The 20,937-nt window shown below is 38.1% G+C and overlaps 2 protein-coding genes across 3 annotated transcripts; both read left to right on the top strand.

Annotated features, from left to right (window-relative positions):
• The first annotated feature begins 260 nt into the window (after window positions 1-260).
• gja5a (gap junction protein, alpha 5a) lies at window positions 261-13,020 on the top strand. 2 transcript variants are annotated; one of them, XM_039656080.2, is made up of 2 exons: window positions 261-535; window positions 10,219-13,020. In XM_039656080.2, the coding sequence occupies exon 2, from the start codon at window positions 10,234-10,236 to the stop codon at window positions 11,437-11,439; it is 1,206 nt and encodes a 401-aa protein (XP_039512014.2). In that variant the 5' UTR covers window positions 261-535; window positions 10,219-10,233; the 3' UTR covers window positions 11,440-13,020. The 2 variants fall into 2 exon arrangements, with proteins under 2 accessions (XP_039512014.2, XP_039512013.2); XM_039656079.2 differs by having other exon boundaries at window positions 10,216-13,020.
• A 1,101-nt stretch (window positions 13,021-14,121) lies between these two features.
• acp6 (acid phosphatase 6, lysophosphatidic) lies at window positions 14,122-20,243 on the top strand. The gene is made up of 11 exons (XM_039655377.2): window positions 14,122-14,240; window positions 14,784-14,952; window positions 15,281-15,409; window positions 16,251-16,381; window positions 17,614-17,693; window positions 17,809-17,896; window positions 18,509-18,641; window positions 18,730-18,830; window positions 18,940-19,032; window positions 19,283-19,448; window positions 19,608-20,243. The coding sequence occupies exons 2-11, from the start codon at window positions 14,791-14,793 to the stop codon at window positions 19,740-19,742; spliced, it is 1,218 nt and encodes a 405-aa protein (XP_039511311.2). The 5' UTR covers window positions 14,122-14,240; window positions 14,784-14,790; the 3' UTR covers window positions 19,743-20,243.
• Window positions 20,244-20,937: the final 694 nt, after the last annotated feature.

Genomic DNA, 20,937 nt, shown 5'->3' with positions numbered 1-20,937 from the left:
AAAGTTCAACAATCACATAACAGTGACAAGCACAACGCATCATAGCACAAGTGAACAGCCTTGAGAAGAACAACCATTGTATTCTATAACAATCTCACTTCCTCTCTTTACACGGTGGTATTCTTATACACCAAGTGCATTCTGTTGGGTGGTGGTGGTGGTGGGGGGGTGTCAACTAGAGAGGGAGGGAAGGAGGAAGAGAGGGGGAGGAGGAAAAGGAAAAGTGTGTTTGTGGGGGGGGGGGGATTGAAACACTCCCTAAAATGGCCCAGTATTCTCAGTGTCCCACACTTGTGTTTTATTCCCACATTGGGACAGGCACGAGAGGGCTGTATTTGAACTACTCTTGCTAGTGTTTTCTATTGAGATACACTGGCATTTTTCTCCATCACTCAGTATTTCCCCACTGTCATACAGACATCAGAGCCGAGCTACGTCTACAGGACCCCGGGCCACAGAATTAGAGCCCACATTCATCTGAAGAGGACCAGACCAGAGCACACTCATACGATCTCAGAAGTCAACAGTCAGACAGGTAATTCAGTTTTAAGAGATCTATGGGTCAAATACGATTTTATTGTTTTATTTGTGTCATGATTTTGAGGTACTGTGCAGAATGCTGTATTTTTTTTTTTTTTTACAAATGATTATTGGAAGAGAGGGGGAAATTTAAATATTAAAATACAACTGACTTTATTAATGTACTAATTAAATATTAAGTTATGTATAAATCTTTTTCTTGTTTAATTTTTTACAAATTTAAAATTGCATTTTTTTTTACAAGATTTTGCTTGTAGACTTTGCTACATTAATTTTTTACATGGTCATAAATAATTCATATAAGAGTTTGAAATTAAGTACATTTGCACAATATGACATCATTGTTGCTTGAGATGAGAATCTGCAGCCATTCTAATGGAACGATGATTTCTAGCACTAATCAAACATATGCTTTTGTCATCATAAAGGATTGAGATTTTGATTGTACTTTAGCGACTAACTAAATTAAAGTCAATTCACACTGCACCGACATTTCGTTGGATTCAGTGTGCGTCTGTCAGGGCTTGTTTTCATCGATTGGACATTCTGAATGTCTCGGATTTAGAATGTCTGACAAGTGACGTGCTGTAATCTGGTGACTGTGTGAATCTGGTGAATGTCGGCTCAGTGTGAATTGGCCTTAAGATCACCTGACCTTAATGTCTAAGCAGTTTTATACTTATTTAATTGGATACAGTGGTCCATATTAACCTACAAAGAATGTCATTTAATTAAGTATCAATTCAAAAGTATAAAAGTTGCAATTAAACTGCAATTAAATTATTTCAGAACTTTCACAGACCCAACTTTTGAGCCATGTTTTTGTGTTAAACTTGTCAAATGCATTTTTTTATGCACTGCTTAATTGTCCAAAAACATATTATGGGTCACTGTATGTAAATATATTATATCTCTCATATCCCACTCACAAGTCATATTTACAAAGTGCGAAAGACAGCATGTCAAGTGGTGCCTGGCTTGGATAATAAGACATCGGCTGATCAATACAGTTGCTTTGACAGTGAAGAGAAAAACAAAACTGCCTTGTAAGGAAACACATCACCCAGTTAGCAGCATGACAAGCAGAGTAGGATTGTCTTCATGGTCCACATGAGGAATCCCTCTGGATGGCAGGTGAAGTGTTGATATGTGCGGGTGTCAGTGTGTGTATAATGGGGGTTCTGCAGTGGGCAGAGTCGGGCGAGGGGGATTCACTTCATATGGCTAAACTCAGCATCTCATCCTTGAACTGGAATGTCTGGCTTAAACAGTTGTTCACTCCTTTGTTTTTAAAAGCACACGTTTAGCATTGGTATGCAAGTTCAAGTCTAGCAACACAAGTGCATGCACAGGTTTAGACTTCAATTGGAAGTGATGTTTGCTTTCTCCATAAGAAACTGATTCAATTTCCATCACAAAATTCTTCTTTCGCTGTATTTTCCTCTGTACTTCTGTGCAAGTGGAATTGCCCTTTTAATTTCACACTCCACACATGTAAACTGCAGGTTAACATTCTATTTACATTTATGTAATGTCTCCATTTGACATTTTAACTGCTTTCCTTAGACACTGGAACTAAACAGCATGAAATATGGATCTGTGACTACAACATGTATTAATATTTAATTAGTTAGCAAGTACATAGGCTTAACTTATGATTGGCTCAAAAACTAATTTTATACCCCATGGTGTTTAATTGTTTTTGTATAAATGGATGTTTATGACATTCACGCATTAAGTTTTATTGATTGTACTGAGATAACGTACATGATGTAGAGTATTGCCCAGTTTACATACCTGTCCTCTACTCACATAACTTTAAATTCCCCTCAGAGAATCTGTAAGATTTAGCATTTTTGTTTAAAAAAAAAAAATAAGATAAAAAATATACATTGTATATACTCTATGTGTATATATAATTATTATTATCATAGATAATAACAACAGATGTTTACATATATATTTTTTTAAAATCAATTTAATGTTTCCTTGCTGATTTACTTAGAATTTTTCAAAAACAACAACAAAATTTACAGACCCCAAACTTTTAAACAGTACATTTATGTGTCAATAACGGCATTTATTCATTCATAAAAGCAATTTTTATGATCCCTCTTATTAAAAAAAAGAGATACACATCATGCAAACTTATAATCAGATCTATATAAACCACAATGTTTGTCTTTGTGTCTTGCCTAGTTTACAACTCTGGTTATATTGGGATAAAGATGCGACTACAGTCTGTGGTGTCATGCTGGTTCTGGTAGTCCCTGAAATCAGGTTAGGGGGAAAGGGCTTGAATAAATATTTATTCGGAGTTGAGGGGTCGGTCTCATGCGTGGGCATTGTAGAGCCTCTTATGGTGTGAGTATCCGTGTGCCCTCAGCGACATGATCACTGTGAGAAAAACCAGCATGCCATCACTTGCCAACAGTGCCTGGCACCTTTGTGAAGTGCTACTAGAATGTTTCAAAGGTGTCGTGGCAATGTTCCCAGCTTGTTAAACTGATGCAAATGGAAGCACGAGGCTGCATGTTATTCTAAGTTTATTTTTGTTATTGAATGTTTGACATTGTCTTACAGTCATAAAGAACAGCAAAAGAATCCTTGAGGGTTAAGGGAAGCTCTGACGATTCCTAACAAACAATTTAAAAGAAGCTCAGGAAGACTTTGAAAAGCTTCTCGGATCCTGATTCACACATTTCCAAATCAAATAGTTTAAAAAGGCCAAATGGATGTTTAATGGAAGTCCTTTAATGTTTATACATAGCCTACAGTATATACATTTGGAAACACTATTTTTATTTTTAATGTTTTTGAAACAAGTAAGCTCACCAAGCCTTTATTTATTTAATCAAAAATACATAAAAGAGTATATTGTGAAATATTGTTACACATACAACAATTTTGTGTACAGACAGTTTAATAGAAGATATTTTAATTAGACAGTTCACTTCGTGTATACAGGCAGGTATACAGTTCCGAAATTCGCTGAACTTCATACAGTTCAGCTCACTTGGCACGTCGTTCGTGGTTTGACTTATCGAGATGGCTCCTGCCTGAATACACAAAGTGGACTGTCTTCATAAAATATCTTCTTATTAAACTATCTGTACACTTACAAAGTTGATTCAGTGATTCGTTTTGCATGTAGGGACCCTCATTATGTTACTGTGTTAGTGTGGGGCTATTTTGAGCCTTGTAGCGATTTCTTTTTACTTATTATGCCCCAATATATCGTTATTCTAAACAGTTAGATAAAACTCTTTACATTCGATTATCATGAAAACAAATCTCAGAGAACAGTTGACTGTACTAATGTGTTATTAGACCAAAGGTTCATTTTGTGCCAGAGTTCTCCTTTAACATTTTTCGTATATAACCTGTGATACCTTTTTTTCATGATTTTTTGATGAATAAGAAGTTAAAAAAAAAGAAAGATTTTGTAACCAAATCCATACGGTTCAAAAGTTTGGGGTCAGTCATTTTTTTTTTTTTTTGAAAGAAATTAATACAGAAATTCAATGAATGTAGAAATTCATACAGCAAGAATATGTTGAATTGATTTTAAAAAAATAGTAATTTATAGATATACAATAGATTTATATAGTTAGAAAAGATTTCTATTTTGAATAAATGAATCCTGAAAAAAGTATTCAGGTTCCAAAATATATTATGCAGCCACTGTTTCTAGCAACATTTATAATCACTGAATATCAAATTAGCAATAATATTAATAATATTATATGTAATATTAATATGTAATAATATTTCACAATGTTCCAGTTTTTTTCTGTATTTTTGATCAAAAAAGAGACGTCAAAAACATTAAAAATACAGCCCATTCTCACCCCCAAGGCGTCACTTAACTGACGCCTTGGGAAGCATTTGGACATGCTTCAATATCTGACGCTTTAGGCGCCCTTTAGCGTCAGTTAGATGACGCCCTAGGATCGCGTGTACCCTACCCCCACCCCACACCTAAACCTAACCGCGTCCTCTAACAGACGCTTTCCTTTAGCGTCAGTTAAATGACGCCGTAGGATCGCGTCATGTAAGTGACGCTAAAGGGCGCCTAAAACGTCAAATATTGAAGCATGGTCAAAGGTGACGCCTTGGGGTGAGAATGCGTTGAAAAATAGTATGTCACCGGTACTGTATGTACATATATAAATATGACCTTTGTGGTCAGTGACCAATGTCAAGTCTTTCCTTTTACAAATAAAATCATATGAGAGCAGGTGAAAGTTCTTTCTGTCTGTCATTCATCTCACAAACTCATGTGTGTGTGGACCGATGTCCATTGTTTGCTACCTTCAAGAAATACAGCAATCTTTGACCTCACATAATACCTCATGATAAGAGCTTTTGGGGTTTTACGATTTTGTGCATTAACCAGATGAAAAATAATCAGCACAAATGAACTCTTATCTTGTGTCGTTCTCTTGCTCTCTTTGGGAAAGTAAACACCCTTGCACTTGGAGACCCTAAGAGACTTGTTTCCTTTAAAGTAGCAAGTCTAAAGGAAATCATATTGTTTGAAATTGCTTCCTAAGAGAAGAAGAAAAGGAAGATGGAAAAAAAGGAAAATGTAAGACAGAAGTAGAGAGAGCACACACTGGCAACAGAGATCGCCCATTCAGTCAGTGTGAATCAGATGGATATTTCCATCCTCCTGTTTTTTTTTTTATTCAGTTTTTTTTAATATGTCTAAGATTCCGTTCCCACCGATGCCATTCCGAAAGGTTTTTGCCAAAACAACATAGCACACGGGTTTGCTGAGTTCACGTCACTGAATGGCAGCCATTTCCAAAACATTTGATTAGAAAAGATTTTAGATTAGATTTTAAAATAAACAAATAAATGCCAAAACTGCATGCATCCACGACACCGAATCATGGACAAAAATGCATTTTTTTATGAAATAGATTGCACATTTGTCAAATGTCCGCGTGTAATTGAAACTCAATCTGTAAAACTGACTAGTGCTTTATAGAAGAGGGTATGATTATTCATAAAGCCTGGTGATTTGCTGAACATAGTTAAGACAGATCATTGAATTTTCATTATTAGATTTGACACAATATAGTAGGGTTTCATAGTTCGGGTGAACTTCCCACTGCTCCTTCCCTTCAGTAGCTCATTTAAAGACCAGTTTAACTGACATGCACAGGAAATTAATGATGTTAAAATTCATCATCTTCAAGGAGTAGATCACTTTAAAAAAAAAAAATACTTTTGCTGATAATTTACTCGGCCCCATGTCATCCAAGATTTTGGATGTCCATATAATGGACTTCATTGGGAACCAAACGGTTCAAGGTCCAAAAGACAGTTTCAGTGCAAACTGTTCAAAGGGCTTTAAACGATTCCAGACGATGAATAAGGGTCTTATCAAGCGCAATGATCGCTCATTTAAAAAAAAAAAAAGCAAAGTTCAAGTTTTATAAGCTCAAATGCTCGCCTTGCTCTGTTCTTTGATGAGCGTTCGTGACTCTCCTGTTCAAACTCATTCATCAAAATGAACGAATCTATTCCCGAGAAAATTTGTTAATATCGTTTGTTGAATGAACCAAATGACATGAAATACGATTTGTTCATTTTGATAAACGAGTTTGAACAGGAGAGTCACGAACGCTCATCACAGAACAGAGCAGAGCAAGGCGACCATTTGAGCTTGTAAAACTTAAACCTTTTTTTTTTTCCTTTTTAAATGAGCGATCGTTTCGCTTGATAAGACCCTTATTCATCGTTTGGAATCGTTTTAAAGCCCTTTGAACAGTTTGCAGTTTGCACTGAAACTGTCTTTTGGACCTTGAACCGTTTGGTTACCAGTAAAGTGCATTATATGGAGAAAAATGCTGTAATGTTTTAATCAAAAACCTAAATTTCTTTTCATCTTGGATGACATGGGGGTAAGTAAATTATCAGCAAATGTTTTTTTTTTTTTTTTTTTTTTTTTAAAGTGAGCTACTCCTTCAAGTACATTTAGGTCAAATTCACAATAAATAAATAAATATTCGAGAATATAAACTACATGGTTCACATTTCCCAAAATAAAACATATAGATAATAATAATATTAAAGCCAATTTAATACAATACATATTCAACAAAATACGCTTATTTATATAAAGTCCTGTTGTTGTTGTTTTTATTAGTGCCCTCTTTATAGTTTCTGGATTAACTTTCACTAAACATTAATAGGAGATCAGGCATTTTTACTTTTTTACATCTGCTGAAAAATAGGAGGGCCTCCAATAAAACTGCCAGTCCATATTTGTCCATTCTACAGGAGATCAGCAGGACCAGTACTAGGGTTTGGTACAGGAAGGGTGTGAGAGGGCAGTCAGATACTAATCCACACACACATAAACTTTAAATGTAACTCTCTAATGTGGCTACAGATAGTGCTTCATAAAACATTTGAGGTTTAATGGGTATTCGAGTGACAACATCCTGTAAATAGCATTAAACTGAAACCCCTTTCAGAGGAACCCTTAACTGGCACTAAAGAAACAACTAAAAAAAGGTATGTGGAGAACCTGAGAAAAGATCAATGTGGTCTCACAGCAAAAGACAAAATAACACACTTGTTGCATTGCTTTAACAACTTTTAAACTGTTAGAATTTAATTTAGGATTAACAAAATCAATTTCAAGACATACAAGATGCTTTACGGAATGTTTGGAATTTAAGAGTGATTTATTTAAGGGCGGATTGATGCGGCTGGACTGGAGGGGCATTTACGGAAATTAAGCAGCGCTCACTGATGTTATTTTGGGAAACAGAGCAACACTGGACAGTGTTAATGACAATGTCTAAGATTAATATACTGTCTGATACCTGAATTCACATTTGACACCTCTGTGAGGAACAGGGGAGAAACTTTTGAACATCATTCTTCACTAGAAACAGATTAATCTATTTAACTCCAGAACAACTATAAAGGTATCCACTAACCATTCAGGTGCAGTCTAAAACTTGCAAACTCTTCCTGGTCTCTTCCTGGGGGGCAACAGCTTTCTTAAGGGTCACACAAAAACTGAGCGTTTTCGCAAGCTATAATAAAACATCTAGGTGGTATTTTGAACTGAAATTCACAGACATATTCTGGAAACACCATAGATTTATATTACATCTTATCAAAAGGGGCATGCGTCACCTTTAAAAAGTATTAAACAGGAAAAAAAGTCTGGTTTCTCAGCTGGTTACATTTGTCTGAATATCTTGTTGCCATTTTGTTTAAATGACATTAGTATTTGCTATACTACACATAGAGGAACAGTGACCTCTGTCATCTTGTTTGATTTGTCTCTGTGATGAGAAGTTCAGTTAGTCCCTGCAGTGTCCTGAAAGACACATCACTCACAAAGGGACAAAACAGAAGCAAAAAGGCTGGCATATGCGATGTAGTTGTGAGACAGCTTCAGAGTGGTAAAATGATCACCCTGTCTTGGCCTGCACAGGGTCATTCAGAGGAGCAGTTCTCATGGCCCTTGGCATCACATTGCCCTGCTCTACCCTGCCAAGACCACTGTTCCCATCCCACCTAAAAAAATGGGACAGGCCAGACTAAAATTAGAACTGTCACCCCTGTGTCTAAGTGCTCCCCTCTCCGGCCCAACTGTAAATATACAATATGACACAAAGATCGGGAAACCTCTAGAAAAAAAATATAAGTGCATCACAAAAACAAAACAAAACAAAAAAGACGTCAGTTTTGGGTTTAGAAATTAGTTGGGATCACTTAGAGCTGTGGGGGAATTTATGGAGAGGCACGTGAAGATCGAAACAGTATAAGATTGCAGCCAGTTAGATTTTGATCTGTTTATTGCACCCAAATAGTGATATCCCCTTGATATATTAAAAAGGTCGTAAAAATAGGGATGTGTCATTAATATTAGTATTATTAATGTTTATGTTGTTATTAATTGCTCAGACTTGCAGAAGAAAAATTTGACACGTCACTGACAATTCAACCAAATACAAAGTATTTATTGAATTTTCGCATGCGTGTGTGTGTGAGAGAGAGAGCGAGAGAGAGACAGAGAGAGAGAGAGACAGAGAGAGAGAGAGATTATGACTGGTGTTGTTTATTGTAAGTGTTTGTTGCCTTTTTGGTCTCCTTTATTTAATGGGCCTACCTTTTCGCCATCCTCTGGGCCAGCATCCTCTAACCTGGCCTTTTTAAGGGGTTTCTCCTCTCAGGAAGGATGAGAAGACGCTTAATTGCTTTTTAACTTACATCTTTGAAAGAAAGATGCAATGATTAATGCATCCATGGCCAGGATATGATTATAAAATATGACCTGATCTTAAAATTCAACTATAACATCAACTATGCAATTCACTTTAATTTATTTGAAGAGTTCAGATGCAAAAGCCTCTAAGTGCCATTTGAAATTTTCTTCTAAAATGATCATTTTTATCAAGCGCGTATATTTAAGTTCAGTAATTTCAGTTAAATGGCAAAGAAGATTACCTATTAATTGTCATTTAAGTGAAATTACTGAACTTAAATATACAAGTTTGATAAAAATGGTCATTTTAGAAGAAAACTTCAAATGGCATTTAGAGGCTTTTGCATCTGAACTCTTCATTTAGTCCTAATAAATTATTAAGCCTATTTGGACAGAAATATGTTTATAATGTGACAATATGTAAGTCATCGTGTGATAAGGGAAATATGACTAGGCCTAAACCACTTGTTCTGAGCAGGTGTGGTCAATGAACAGGCTGTAAAACTGTTGGCTAAGTTACAGACACTCATAAAAACTGATACTAATTATCTGGGAATCATTCTCTAACAGCAGTCAAGTTGTCATTGTTTGTGTCAAACAAGTTGTGAATTTGTTGTAACATTAAAACAGAGGATCATGACTTACTCTGTGCTCTTCTTCTTCTCTGGGTACTCTGTGCTCAAAGTGATGCTCGAAGCTCCAGTGCTTTCCTCTGCGGGTAAACGAAACTTTCGGAAGATGTTGTAGTGGAATCACGTGAACAATTCAGATCAGCTGAAAATGCATGAGTTTTGACAACATGCTTGTGGCGAGGGGTGCGTGGTTTGGCGAGATCTGCAGCGGGAGAGCGAGGGCGGAGCCAGGCGGTGAGTAAGCGGGTCAAGTTCAAATGACGAACACCTGTCTGTCGGCGGCTTCCCCTTCCATCCCGGGTTTCGGCACCAGTGTGATACAGATCAGGTTCTGTGTGAAGTGTAGGTGATGGAAGGAGACACAGGGTCGGCGATATCTGGGGCTCGTGCACTTTTATTTTTCACTCTTTCCACAGCGCACTCCGCGCTCACAATAACGTAACTCAAAAACACAAATCACAAACAGAAAGTAAATGGGCAAAACGAACTCTTCCCGCTGGCTACAGCTTCGCAATAGGCTCAATCTCAATGAAGACGTCACTCGTCGTGTCTGGCCGGTCCGTGCACGAGCTCCCAGTCTCTCTCAAAAGTGCTGTCTGCCAGGGCTGCTTATATGCGGTCTCCTCACGCCAATTACTGCAATCACAGACAGGTGTTCGTCATTTGAACTTGACCCGCTTACTCACCGCCTGGCTCCGCCCTCGCTCTCCCGCTGCAGATCTCGCCAAACCACGCACCCCTCGCCACAATGCTAAAATTGATCTTGATGCCAGTCATTTATTTTCTCTCTCTCTGCCTCAGTAGTGCTGCCGTGGAGTGATGGGGGACTGGAGCCTCTTGGGTAATTTTCTGGAGGAGGTGCAGGAGCACTCCACATCAGTGGGGAAGGTCTGGTTAACTGTGCTGTTCATCTTCCGTATCCTCGTTCTGGGCACGGCCGCAGAGTCATCATGGGGCGATGAGCAGTCCGACTTCATGTGCGACACACTACAACCCGGTTGCACAAACGTCTGTTATGACCGAGCTTTCCCAATTGCCCATATCCGCTACTGGGTGCTGCAGATTGTCTTCGTATCAACACCATCCCTCATCTACATGGGCCATGCCATGCACATCGTTCGCATGGAGGAGAAGCGGAAGCAGAGGGAGACAGAGGAGAAGGGCGAGGAGGGAAGAGGAGAGAAGGAGTATTTGGAACACAAAGAGAAAGTCGAACATACAAAGACAAAGTTCCACCTGAAGGGAGCGCTGCTGCAGACATACGTCATGAGTATTATAATACGCTTGGTCATGGAAGTGACCTTCATTGTGATCCAGTACATGATGTACGGCATCTTCCTGAATGCTCTTTATCCTTGTAACATGTCACCTTGCCCCAACCCCGTGAACTGCTACATGTCCCGTCCAACAGAGAAAAATGTCTTCATTGTGTTCATGCTGGTGGTGGCAGCTGTTTCACTGCTCCTCAGTGTGCTGGAGCTGTATTACCTAGGATGGAAACAGTGCAAGCAATGTCTTAGAAAATACGCCGTCAAACATGCTAATGACGTGAAAAGCAAAAACAGCAAAGTTGTTTCTGTTGTCAAACCTGGCAAAACAAGTATTCCGATGGAACTGCCTGAGACTGCTCAGCCACGTCCCCCCCAAACCTGCACCCCACCCCCAGATTTCAACCAGTGCCTAGCAACGAGCCAACTTCCAACATCACCCCCACATCTTCATTCTCACCACCTTCATCACATCCATCAAACCTGCCAGCCTTTCACAAACCACCTGGCCCACCAGCAGAACTCCGTCAACATGGCCACCGAGCGTCATCATCACAGCCACGATGACCTGGATCCTGCTGAGGACTTCCTGCAGATGAGCTACGAAAGCCCTGATGCTCGAGTCCTGGGTGAGATGACACCAAACGCCCCCTCCACGCCATCCTCCCAACCAGGATTCTCCAGAGACAAGCGGCGGTTGAGCAAGACCAGTGGTACTAGTAGTAATCGGGTCAAACAAAGTGATCTGGCCGTGTAGGTTGGGTTACAGGACGTCCCAGAAGAAGAGAAGCTGGGTGAACTAGCCTTAAGATGAGAGATAGTTGTGATATGTGTGTATGTTTATGTGCGTATAAGTATGTGTGTTGGTCCTATGAGATGGAATATTTCAGTTATTTGGACTTAAATAACATTAAGAATTAGAGGATTATGGATAATGACAGGAAGACAGAGAGAGAATCTGTATCAGAGCATTTAATATGGTTTCATTGAAACTGTTGTCGTATTTGCTAAAGTGTATGTAGATTTTTATAGGGTGGGATCAAGTGATCCTGAATAAAAGCCTGTTGATATATAACCGGATGAATGAATGGATGGATGGATGAATGGATGGAAGATGAGAGGACTAGTGAAATACATTGGTGACATTTACAAGATAGCACTGGATAGTTTTGCACAGTGATAAGGTTCATATTTTATTATTCATCTTTTTGTGGTCTGTAATTCAAAACACTCCAATCAATGGTTTTTGAGGCAAAAAAAGTACTAATGAACTTAAAACATATCTTAAACACGTATCTAAATGAAAAAGGAGAAAAACAACACTTTGTACAGCCTACTTTAAAGTAGTTTTTTTGTGAATTTTATTTTTTTAAGTTTATACATTTTATTAGCAATAACATGACTACAGAACAGAGATTATGTGAGTAGATATGTTACATATTTACTAATATATGTGAAATAAATAACACAGAATTCTATGAAGTGTCTTGTTGTTTTATAGATTTTATTGCAATCAACAAGGGATGCAAATATGTATGAATTATGAACACATGAGTTATTTTTTACAGTAATTAGGCTGTACTTAGATTTAATATCAAAATAACTCTCAAATGATTTTGATCATGAGTTTGGCATTAAAGTTAATATATATTTACAAGATAGTACTGGATGTATAATAACAGAGGAAGCTAGTGAGAGGTGAATTCTTATTATTCAAGGTAAAACCTCACTCTCCTGATCTCAAGAGCCACACTAGCAACACATAAGAGACTGTGGTATTTAGTGTCCTTGTTTGCGCACCCACCCCCCATGCTGGAGATGGCGGCTCGAGTCCCGCTCGGAGCGGGGTGAGTACGACCGGAGGGGTTACATTGACGCAGTGACCCGGATGGGAGTGATGTTTAGGGGGTGAGTGTAACAGTGGCCAGCTAGTGAGAGCTGTGCAGGTAAAACCTCACTCCCCTGATATCAAGAGGAGCACGTGTGACTGACATTAGGGACTGCAGTCTTTAGTGTCCTTGTTAGTGTGCCTGCCTCCCATGCCCGAGATGCTGGTTCGAGTCCTGCTCGGAGAGGGGGCGAGAAGGATTGGAGGGGTTACATTGGTGCCATGACCCAGATGGGAGTGAGGTTTTGGGGGTGAGGGTAACGGAGATCAGCTAATGAGAGCTGTGCAGGTAAAACCTCACTCCCCTGATGTCAAGAGGCACACTAACGACTGATGTTAGGCATTATAAATGAACCTTATTAACCTCAATGCCAAAATCCTCAATATTGACTGCTATAAGTATGAAAGTGTCTTGGAAAATCAAATCTTTAGATAAAAAAAAAGAGAGAAGGAAGGCTATCGGGCAAACAGAGCTTAAATATTAATCATTTGAATTTAGCATATGCAATGGCATTACTAGCCCCAAAACAATCATTTTTATTCTTCAAATGGGCTTGTTTGTATCATTTTAGCACTTACATAGGCTACATAGATTAGTCTGTATTAGTCTATAGTCTGTAATATGTAGGCTAGACCTACGTGAAGTATAGGCCTTGCCTATTCCAATAAAACTCGCACAAAGGGTCATTCAAAATATCTGTCAGAGGGTTTCAGGATTCAAGAAAAGAATTCACTGACTACTCAAACGACATTTGTTTAGTCTCCTGACGTAGTCTTTTTTTATTTTTACAAGTAGCTAGAAACAAGACTTAAATTTATGGCGATTAGAGTTGGTCTAGAGAAAAAAATCTTTTCAAAATAATTCAGTTCTCTTTCATCATCTCGTGTTCGAGATCAATTATTCTACTTTGTTGATTATTTTAATTTCTTCTATGTAAAGCACTTTGAATTGCCATTGTGTATGACATGTGCTGACAAAATAAACTTGCCTTACAGGTAAAGCTTTACAAAAACTTCACTTTATTTCTCACATTTGATTGCAGTCACTGTGTGTCTCATTTCCTCTGAACTGTTTGCGCACTGCAGTAGGCTACACAATAAAATAGGTTTTATTTTGGTCCACATTATAAAATTACAAACCAATCGGCTATAGCATGCGCACCGTCAGCTAGTCAGACTTGTATATATACATATCCCTTTTAATGTTAGGCTATTTTTACAGGCGTTATTCGGCTTTTTGTTGAGCACTGAGCAGGTAGGCTCTCATTCGCCCCCACATAACGAAATGTCATCCCTCTGACTACGGTATGTTAACGTTATGTGTGACTGTATAATATTTTACATCCTGTATACATGCTAGTTGTGTTAAGACAGTTTAATTTCAACACTGTCCCCAAAAAGTATTTGGACACCACACATAGATTTGTTGTTTGTTATGCTACGTTTTATGTTACGTCGTTCTGCATTAAACCAGACTTCTGCTGGGATATGGGAAATGTAGTTTTACCACATTGTGTTTCCGGTAGTTCTCAGAATAAATAGGTAGATTATGAAACTTCATATCCTAGAATGCACCTCACCTCACCGTGTGCTGGCGTAATGCAGCTTCCTGACACTGTAAGGAATGAGTGCAATTCAAAACCAGTGGAATTAACCTGCCGCGTCTGAAGGTTAGTGATATTTAAAAGACACTTTTTCTAGTGCACCTACATGTTTTTACTTTACTTAACATATTTAAACTAGTGGATGATATTTGACAGTTTGTAAGAGCGTATGAAACTTGCTGATAGGACAGGCAGCAGCATTACTGAATGATAACGTTACAGTACTATGTAACTTAATGTACTAAATGAAACGTTTTGAAATAGCCTATATATAAGCGGATCTGAATGATCTGACACGTGTAGTTGACACATTCTAACCCTAACCCCACTTTTAAAAAACATTTTAGTTTAAAATGTTTTTGATATTATATATAATAATTAAATTCTATATCATTTTAGGCTTCTCTGAGTTCGTTTCAAATGCTCCTGTGTTGTGACCAATGAGTTTTAGGAGACAAAACATTTCATATAGTCTTTCAACTATTGATGTTATACAACTCTATGCATATTTATTATATGTAAAGTGCTGTTCAGTTTTCTGGAGTAGTAGCAACACAGGACATGTCAGCTTCTCAATAATGTCAAGTCAAGTGTTCATGTCTCTTTCAGGTGCATCATGTGGGCACGTGTGGGTTTGATTGGTTCAGTGGCCCTCGGGTCAACGTTTTGGTTTCAAAAGAATAAGGCTGAACCCTCTCCATACGAGCTTAAATTAATTCAAGTTTTATTCCGACATGGGGCAAGGACGCCGCTGAAATCTATACCAGATGTGTTGGAGGTAAGAAAGCTTATTAGTGTCACTTCAATGCCCAAAGATGCAATGTGGCGTCATCATTTTTTTTCCTGAAACTTTTCAATAATAGGAATAATAGTTTAAAGATAATGAAAAATAATACATAAGAAGGTGGAACAAAAAAGTGGAACAAAGGTGGAACAAAAAAAAAAAAAACAAACGTTATTGCTTAAATGTCTCAGAATCATTTGTCAGCATCAGTCTTAACAGCATGCTTTTTCACTCGGAGACACTGGCACTGTCATATGTCTGTAATAGTCTACATGTTGATGCCAATTATATACCGAATGACGCATGGTTTCTGTACACCTAGGCACAATGGGTCCCTCAGCTACTTGAACCGCCCGCTCACACAGAAATGGACTACACAGTTACAGACCTAAAGGGGGGACCCAGACCCCCAGCTCCTGTGGAGGACAGCTACAGGGCCAAAGTATTGACGGTGGGTTTGTGTTTATGCATATCTGACACTTTCTTATACAATGGAAACTGTGTTTTGCACACATGATTTGAAAGGGTCCAGCTTATGGTTTACCTTCTGAATGGTAACATTAGGTTAACAAGGGCTACAAATCTTTCTAGTTAATAGGTTTGGTCTTAAAACAAACCAGTGTTCAGTGTGTTCAGAGCAGGCGTACGCTACTCCATATGTTCACATTCTAGTGCAGGGATGGCAATGTCCTGCAGAGTTTAGCTTCAAGCCTAACACACCTGAACGAACTAGCTAATCAATGGCTACAGGACATGCAGTTTAGCTTTTATCAGGTTGCCCATCCCTGTTCTAGAGAATTGTGTGCATCCAGCTTTGTGGCAACAGTTTGGCGAGGGTCCTTTTTTGCTCCACCGTGACAATGCCCCTGTGCACAAAGCAAGGTCAGAAAAAGAAAAAGGTTTATTGAGTCTGGTGTAGAAGAACTTGACTGACCTGCAACAAAGCTCACACCTGAATGGGAGCAAATTTCTGCAGGCACATTCTAACGTATGATAAAAGGTTTCTATGAAGAGTAGAAAATGAAAGACCAAATGGTTTTGAAATGAATTGCTCAGCAAACATACTGTATGGGTGCGTTGTTTGGATGTCCACATAGCGTTGGCCGTATAGTGTCATTTTCCAAGATATAGCGTTTTACAGTGCATGTTTGGTATGAAGAGGATTGATGGTAAATGACAGTGTCAGGCATCATGTAAACATTAGCATACACCTAAATGTTTAGATGGAAATTGTGCCAGATTGTCATATTAAAAAAAAATAATGATACTGACTTTGGCTCCTGCTTCCATAGGGTGGAACTTATCCAGGTCAGCTGACCACGGTGGGCATGCAACAGCTGTATGATCTTGGAGTGAAGTTAAGAAAGAAATACATACAGGAAGATCACTTTCTCACACCTTCTTTCAACCCTAAAGAAGTTTAGTGAGTGCTATTGACGATTCTGTATTGAAATATTTATATTTTTTGGCACCATTTGTGCTAATGACAAAAACGACACCTTAAATTGTATCATATTGAGAAAAAAACAAACAGTAACACTTTACAGTAAGGTTTCATTTGTTTACATTAGTTGACTACAGTAATTAACAGACATTAATTTTTAAACTTTAACTTTAATTAAATATTAAAATAAAAATTTGACTCTATTCATATTATTTAATGGACCTGAGCTTACATGAACTAACAATGACAAGTTGTATTTGTATTATTATTAACAAAGTAATAAATACTGTAACATATGAATTGCTCATTCTTAGTTAAAGAAGCATTAAAGGGTTAGTTCACCTAAAAATGTCATTAATGAATGACTCCCCCTCATCTTCGGAACACAGTTTAAGATATTTTAGATTTAGTCCGAGAGTTTTCTGTCCCTCCATTGAAAATGTATGTACGATATACTGTCTTTGTCCAGAAAGGAAATAAAGACATCATCAAAGTGGTCCATGTGACATCATTTGGTTAGCTACAATATTTTGAAACATCGAAAATATATTTTGGTCCAAAAATAACAGAAACTACAACTTTATTCAGCACTGTATTCTCTTCCGGTTCTGTTGTCAATCCGTGTTCAGTGATGCTGGTGACGTGTTATCAGTGCGCCCGAGCTTTGTTTACAATCTGAGGGAGACGCACGCTGTAAACAAAACAATCTTCGCAAGCATGTGTAAGGATTTCAACACAGAGTAAGACTTGCATTTCTTTGCCCAGCCATATTTATTTGAACCCGAATACACGGATACACCAGATACACGTCAGCAGCGCCACTGTGGACTCATGAACGTGGATTGACAACAGAACTGGAAGAGAATACAGTGCTGAGTAAAGTCGTAGTTTTTGTTATTTTTGGACCAAAAATATATTTCCGATGCTTGAAAACATTCAAACTGACCCACTGATGTCACATGGACTACTTTAATGATGTCTTTATTTCCTTTCTGGACAAGGACAGTATATCGTACATACATTTTCAATGGAGGAACAGAAAGCTCTCTGACTAAATCTAAATCATCTTAAACTGTGTTCCGAAGATGAACGAGGTCTTACAGGCTTGGGACGACATGAGAGTGAGTCATTAATGATATCATTTTCATTTTTGGGTGAACTAACCCTTTAAGCTACATGAGTAAGAGGGACTATCTGTCATTGATTTACAGCATTCGCTCTACCAACATTGTACGCACCATTGAGTCTGCTAAGTGTTTGGTGGCAGGACTGTTCCAACAAAAACAAGCAGGTAAGGTGGCAGCTCAGCTACACTTTTTTTGTGTGGTTTGCTTGAGTAATGGATGAGATGAGCTTTACATACTCCTGTGTTTGCCTTTCTGTGTTTGATTTTCTCACACTCTAAGGTGTTGTGCCCATCCTCACTGATAAGGCAGAGAAAGAAGTTCTCTATCCCAACTATCATGGATGCAAGCTGCTCAAGCTGCATATGGGGTAAAACCTGCTTTATTTTGATAATAATGATTCAACTTCATATTACCATTAATACTGAATTCCATAGACTCCTTTTCATTTTGCACTCGGACGATCTGCCCCAGTGGAACTCTGGTGGAACTACAAACAAAATTCGATACAATAGGATTTAATACAAGGAGTGGCCAGGCTTTCCGTAGACGGGCTTTGAGATCCCCCTGAGTTAGATAAGTCCATACATACCTTTTTCATATCCTTCATCGCCTTCTGAGAATATAGTTCCCAATATTTATACGGTTAAAAGATGGCTGTGTCTCATATGGCCTTGTTATGTGTACACACTGTGACTTTACAAATCACAACATGTAAATAAGAAAATGTTTGTTATTTGGTCACTATTTGGTTATTATTGGGATTAGTATGCTAGCTGGAGCCATTTACATCCAGTCTTTTTTATGCTAAGCTAGGCTAGCGGTGGGCGCATCAGACAGGGTTACAGCACGCACAGAGATGAAAAAGGTATATGGACTTATCTAACTTTGGGGGATACAGTCAATAAGCTAAAGTCTCAAAAAGTCTGCATGTTCCTTTAACATCATGTGTCTGTGATTGACTGTGGTGCATCAAATGTAGTCATCGTTGGGCACAATCATCCACGCTTCCTGACATTGCTGCAGACCTCCAGAGCATCCAGAGCTCCTTGGGTGTTGATCCTCATCAACATATCGACTTCATCCTCATAAGAGATGACATGGTGGCCAGAGAGGTAAAGTGCCCCCTGCTGATACATTCTACAGATGCATCTGCATTGGCTTTGTTTCTCAAATACGGTACTGTTATATTATTGATCCTAGACCCATGGCCTGCCACTTCCTACAGCTCTAGAGAACTGGAGGAGTATCGTAGAGCAGAGAGCTGTAGATATGATCTGTCACATCTATGAGCCCAGTAAGAGGTGAGGGGCCAATGAATCCTGCTGTAGATTCTTGAGAAGAGAATGAATGAAGAAGTTGCTTATGGTTTATGGTCTCTGTAAATGTTTATTTGCTTTTGTTTGTCCCCAGGCAGAATTTACAGATGTGCGTGGGTCCTCTTTTCCACATACTTTTAACCAACATTGAGGACAAAATTCAAGGCACAACTTCTAATCCAGACAGGTGTCTTCATTTTGAACATTTTATCTTTAATGTTTTCATTAAAACACCTGCAATCCATATCTAAAAATTTCATTAAAGCTTAAGTGACCAAAAAATTAATGAAACCACTGCGTAACATTCTCTACCTGCTATTTTCAGACAGTAAATGTCAATTACAAAACTTGAGAGGTGCTGCCTCACAGTGGTCAAACTCAGATCACAGGTGTAAAAGTCTTCTTGAAAACAAGATTTTTTTTTGTTGTTGATACAGAAAGTTGTTCCTGTACTCTGTGCATGACACCACCCTGATGCCATGTCTCATGGCTTTGGGGGTTTTTGACATGAAATGGCCACCATATGCAGCTGACATCACACTGGAGCTGTACCAGCACCGCCAGACTAACCAGCACTATGTTAAAGTATCTTACATTGGCCAGGTAAGACCATTCACACTGTAATAATCAGGAGGTAAAATGTAAAAAAAAAAAAAAAAGCATTTTAATAAGTTTTAAAAGCCTGATGTTATGACCCCCTCTCCACCACCCCCTTTTGAGTTGTCTATCCACATTTGAAGCTGTTTTTGATTATACCCACAGGACCAAAAAATCCCAGGCTGCAGTGATGTCTACTGCCCACTGCACGAATTTAAGGCGGCAATGGCTGTTCACACTCTATCTGAAGATTCTTACCATGCTCTCTGCAACAGTGCAGATGACCATCCCAAAGTCTGAACTCTCAACTCTGGACTTTGACCCATAAAAACAAATGTTTGGTTCTGGGCCGTAGAATCCTACATGGATTCAAGCGTTTATAATAACAACAGAGCAGTATTAGGAGTCTTATGTTTAAATTCTGTCAAGTCCTTTCTTTTAAAGTAAACGGATCATGACCGGATGTAACAGATGAGAAAGTGTTCATCTGCAGTATACAAGTTTGTAATCAAATTCATTCAAAGGCTGACGTAATATTTAGCTGACATTTCACAGCAAAAATATTGATAATGTGTGTGACTATTCAAACGGGTGTTTGTGTGTAATATATTCTGTAGGTGCCTTCATTTCAGTCATCTGAAACTGCTACAGATTTTGCTGCAACCTCAAATTCTTTTAACAATGACATTTGATGTTTTAACATCAAATTAAGGTGATATGCAAGTCAATAGGGTGAAACGTTTCTTACTACTGATATGCATATTAAATTGTGATTTTAATAAAAAAAAATCATGTTCTACATTTTATAGATTTTTGCTTTGTACATTCACTAGTGTAACAAACCAACACTTGAAAAAGCACACACGAAGAAAACTGTAAACTTTAAAATGCAAAATTTATTTATATGGCTATTTGGTCGCTCTACATTTTAAATTTGTGTTTTCAAACAAAACACCTCACCATTTAAAACTTCTTCATTAAAGTCCATTGCATTGTATGTTAAAGAAGGATATGCATTAAAATTTCAGACAAGGAATTATCAAAGGAGAGAGGGAAGGAGAAAACAAATCACATTAGACATTTTGGGATTCCCTTATTTAGAAGATACAGTCACCGTCTCATTTAGAAAAGCTGTAGTCAAACAAATGTTTTCACAAAATTGTATATACCCAAAAAATGGCATTTCACCAATACAGGTTAACCATTTTGTGATTTCTACAATAACTCTTAACTCCATTTACCCAACCTTCATTTAAAAATTCCTGACTAATAGTTTTTTTTTCTAAAACATTGCCAGACAACCACACATTTATGGCAGTCCACTTGCTCCACTCCATCATTCAAGTACATCCCAGTCCATCGCATCTTTCTTAGGTTTAAAAACAAAGCTAACATTAAGTGCACTCAAGATTATGCCATTTATAAAAAAATAATCATAATAACAATAGAAATAACAACTGTAGCAATTACATTAGTAATAAATTTAAAGCATTCT

Source organism: Pimephales promelas, chromosome 7 (assembly GCF_988280905.1).
Source record: "Pimephales promelas chromosome 7, fPimPro1.hap1.1, whole genome shotgun sequence".
Classification (NCBI taxonomy): Eukaryota; Metazoa; Chordata; class Actinopteri; order Cypriniformes; family Leuciscidae; genus Pimephales; species Pimephales promelas.
The sequence above is the reverse complement of the archived record's forward strand: the minus strand, read 5'-3'. Positions and strand labels throughout refer to the sequence as shown.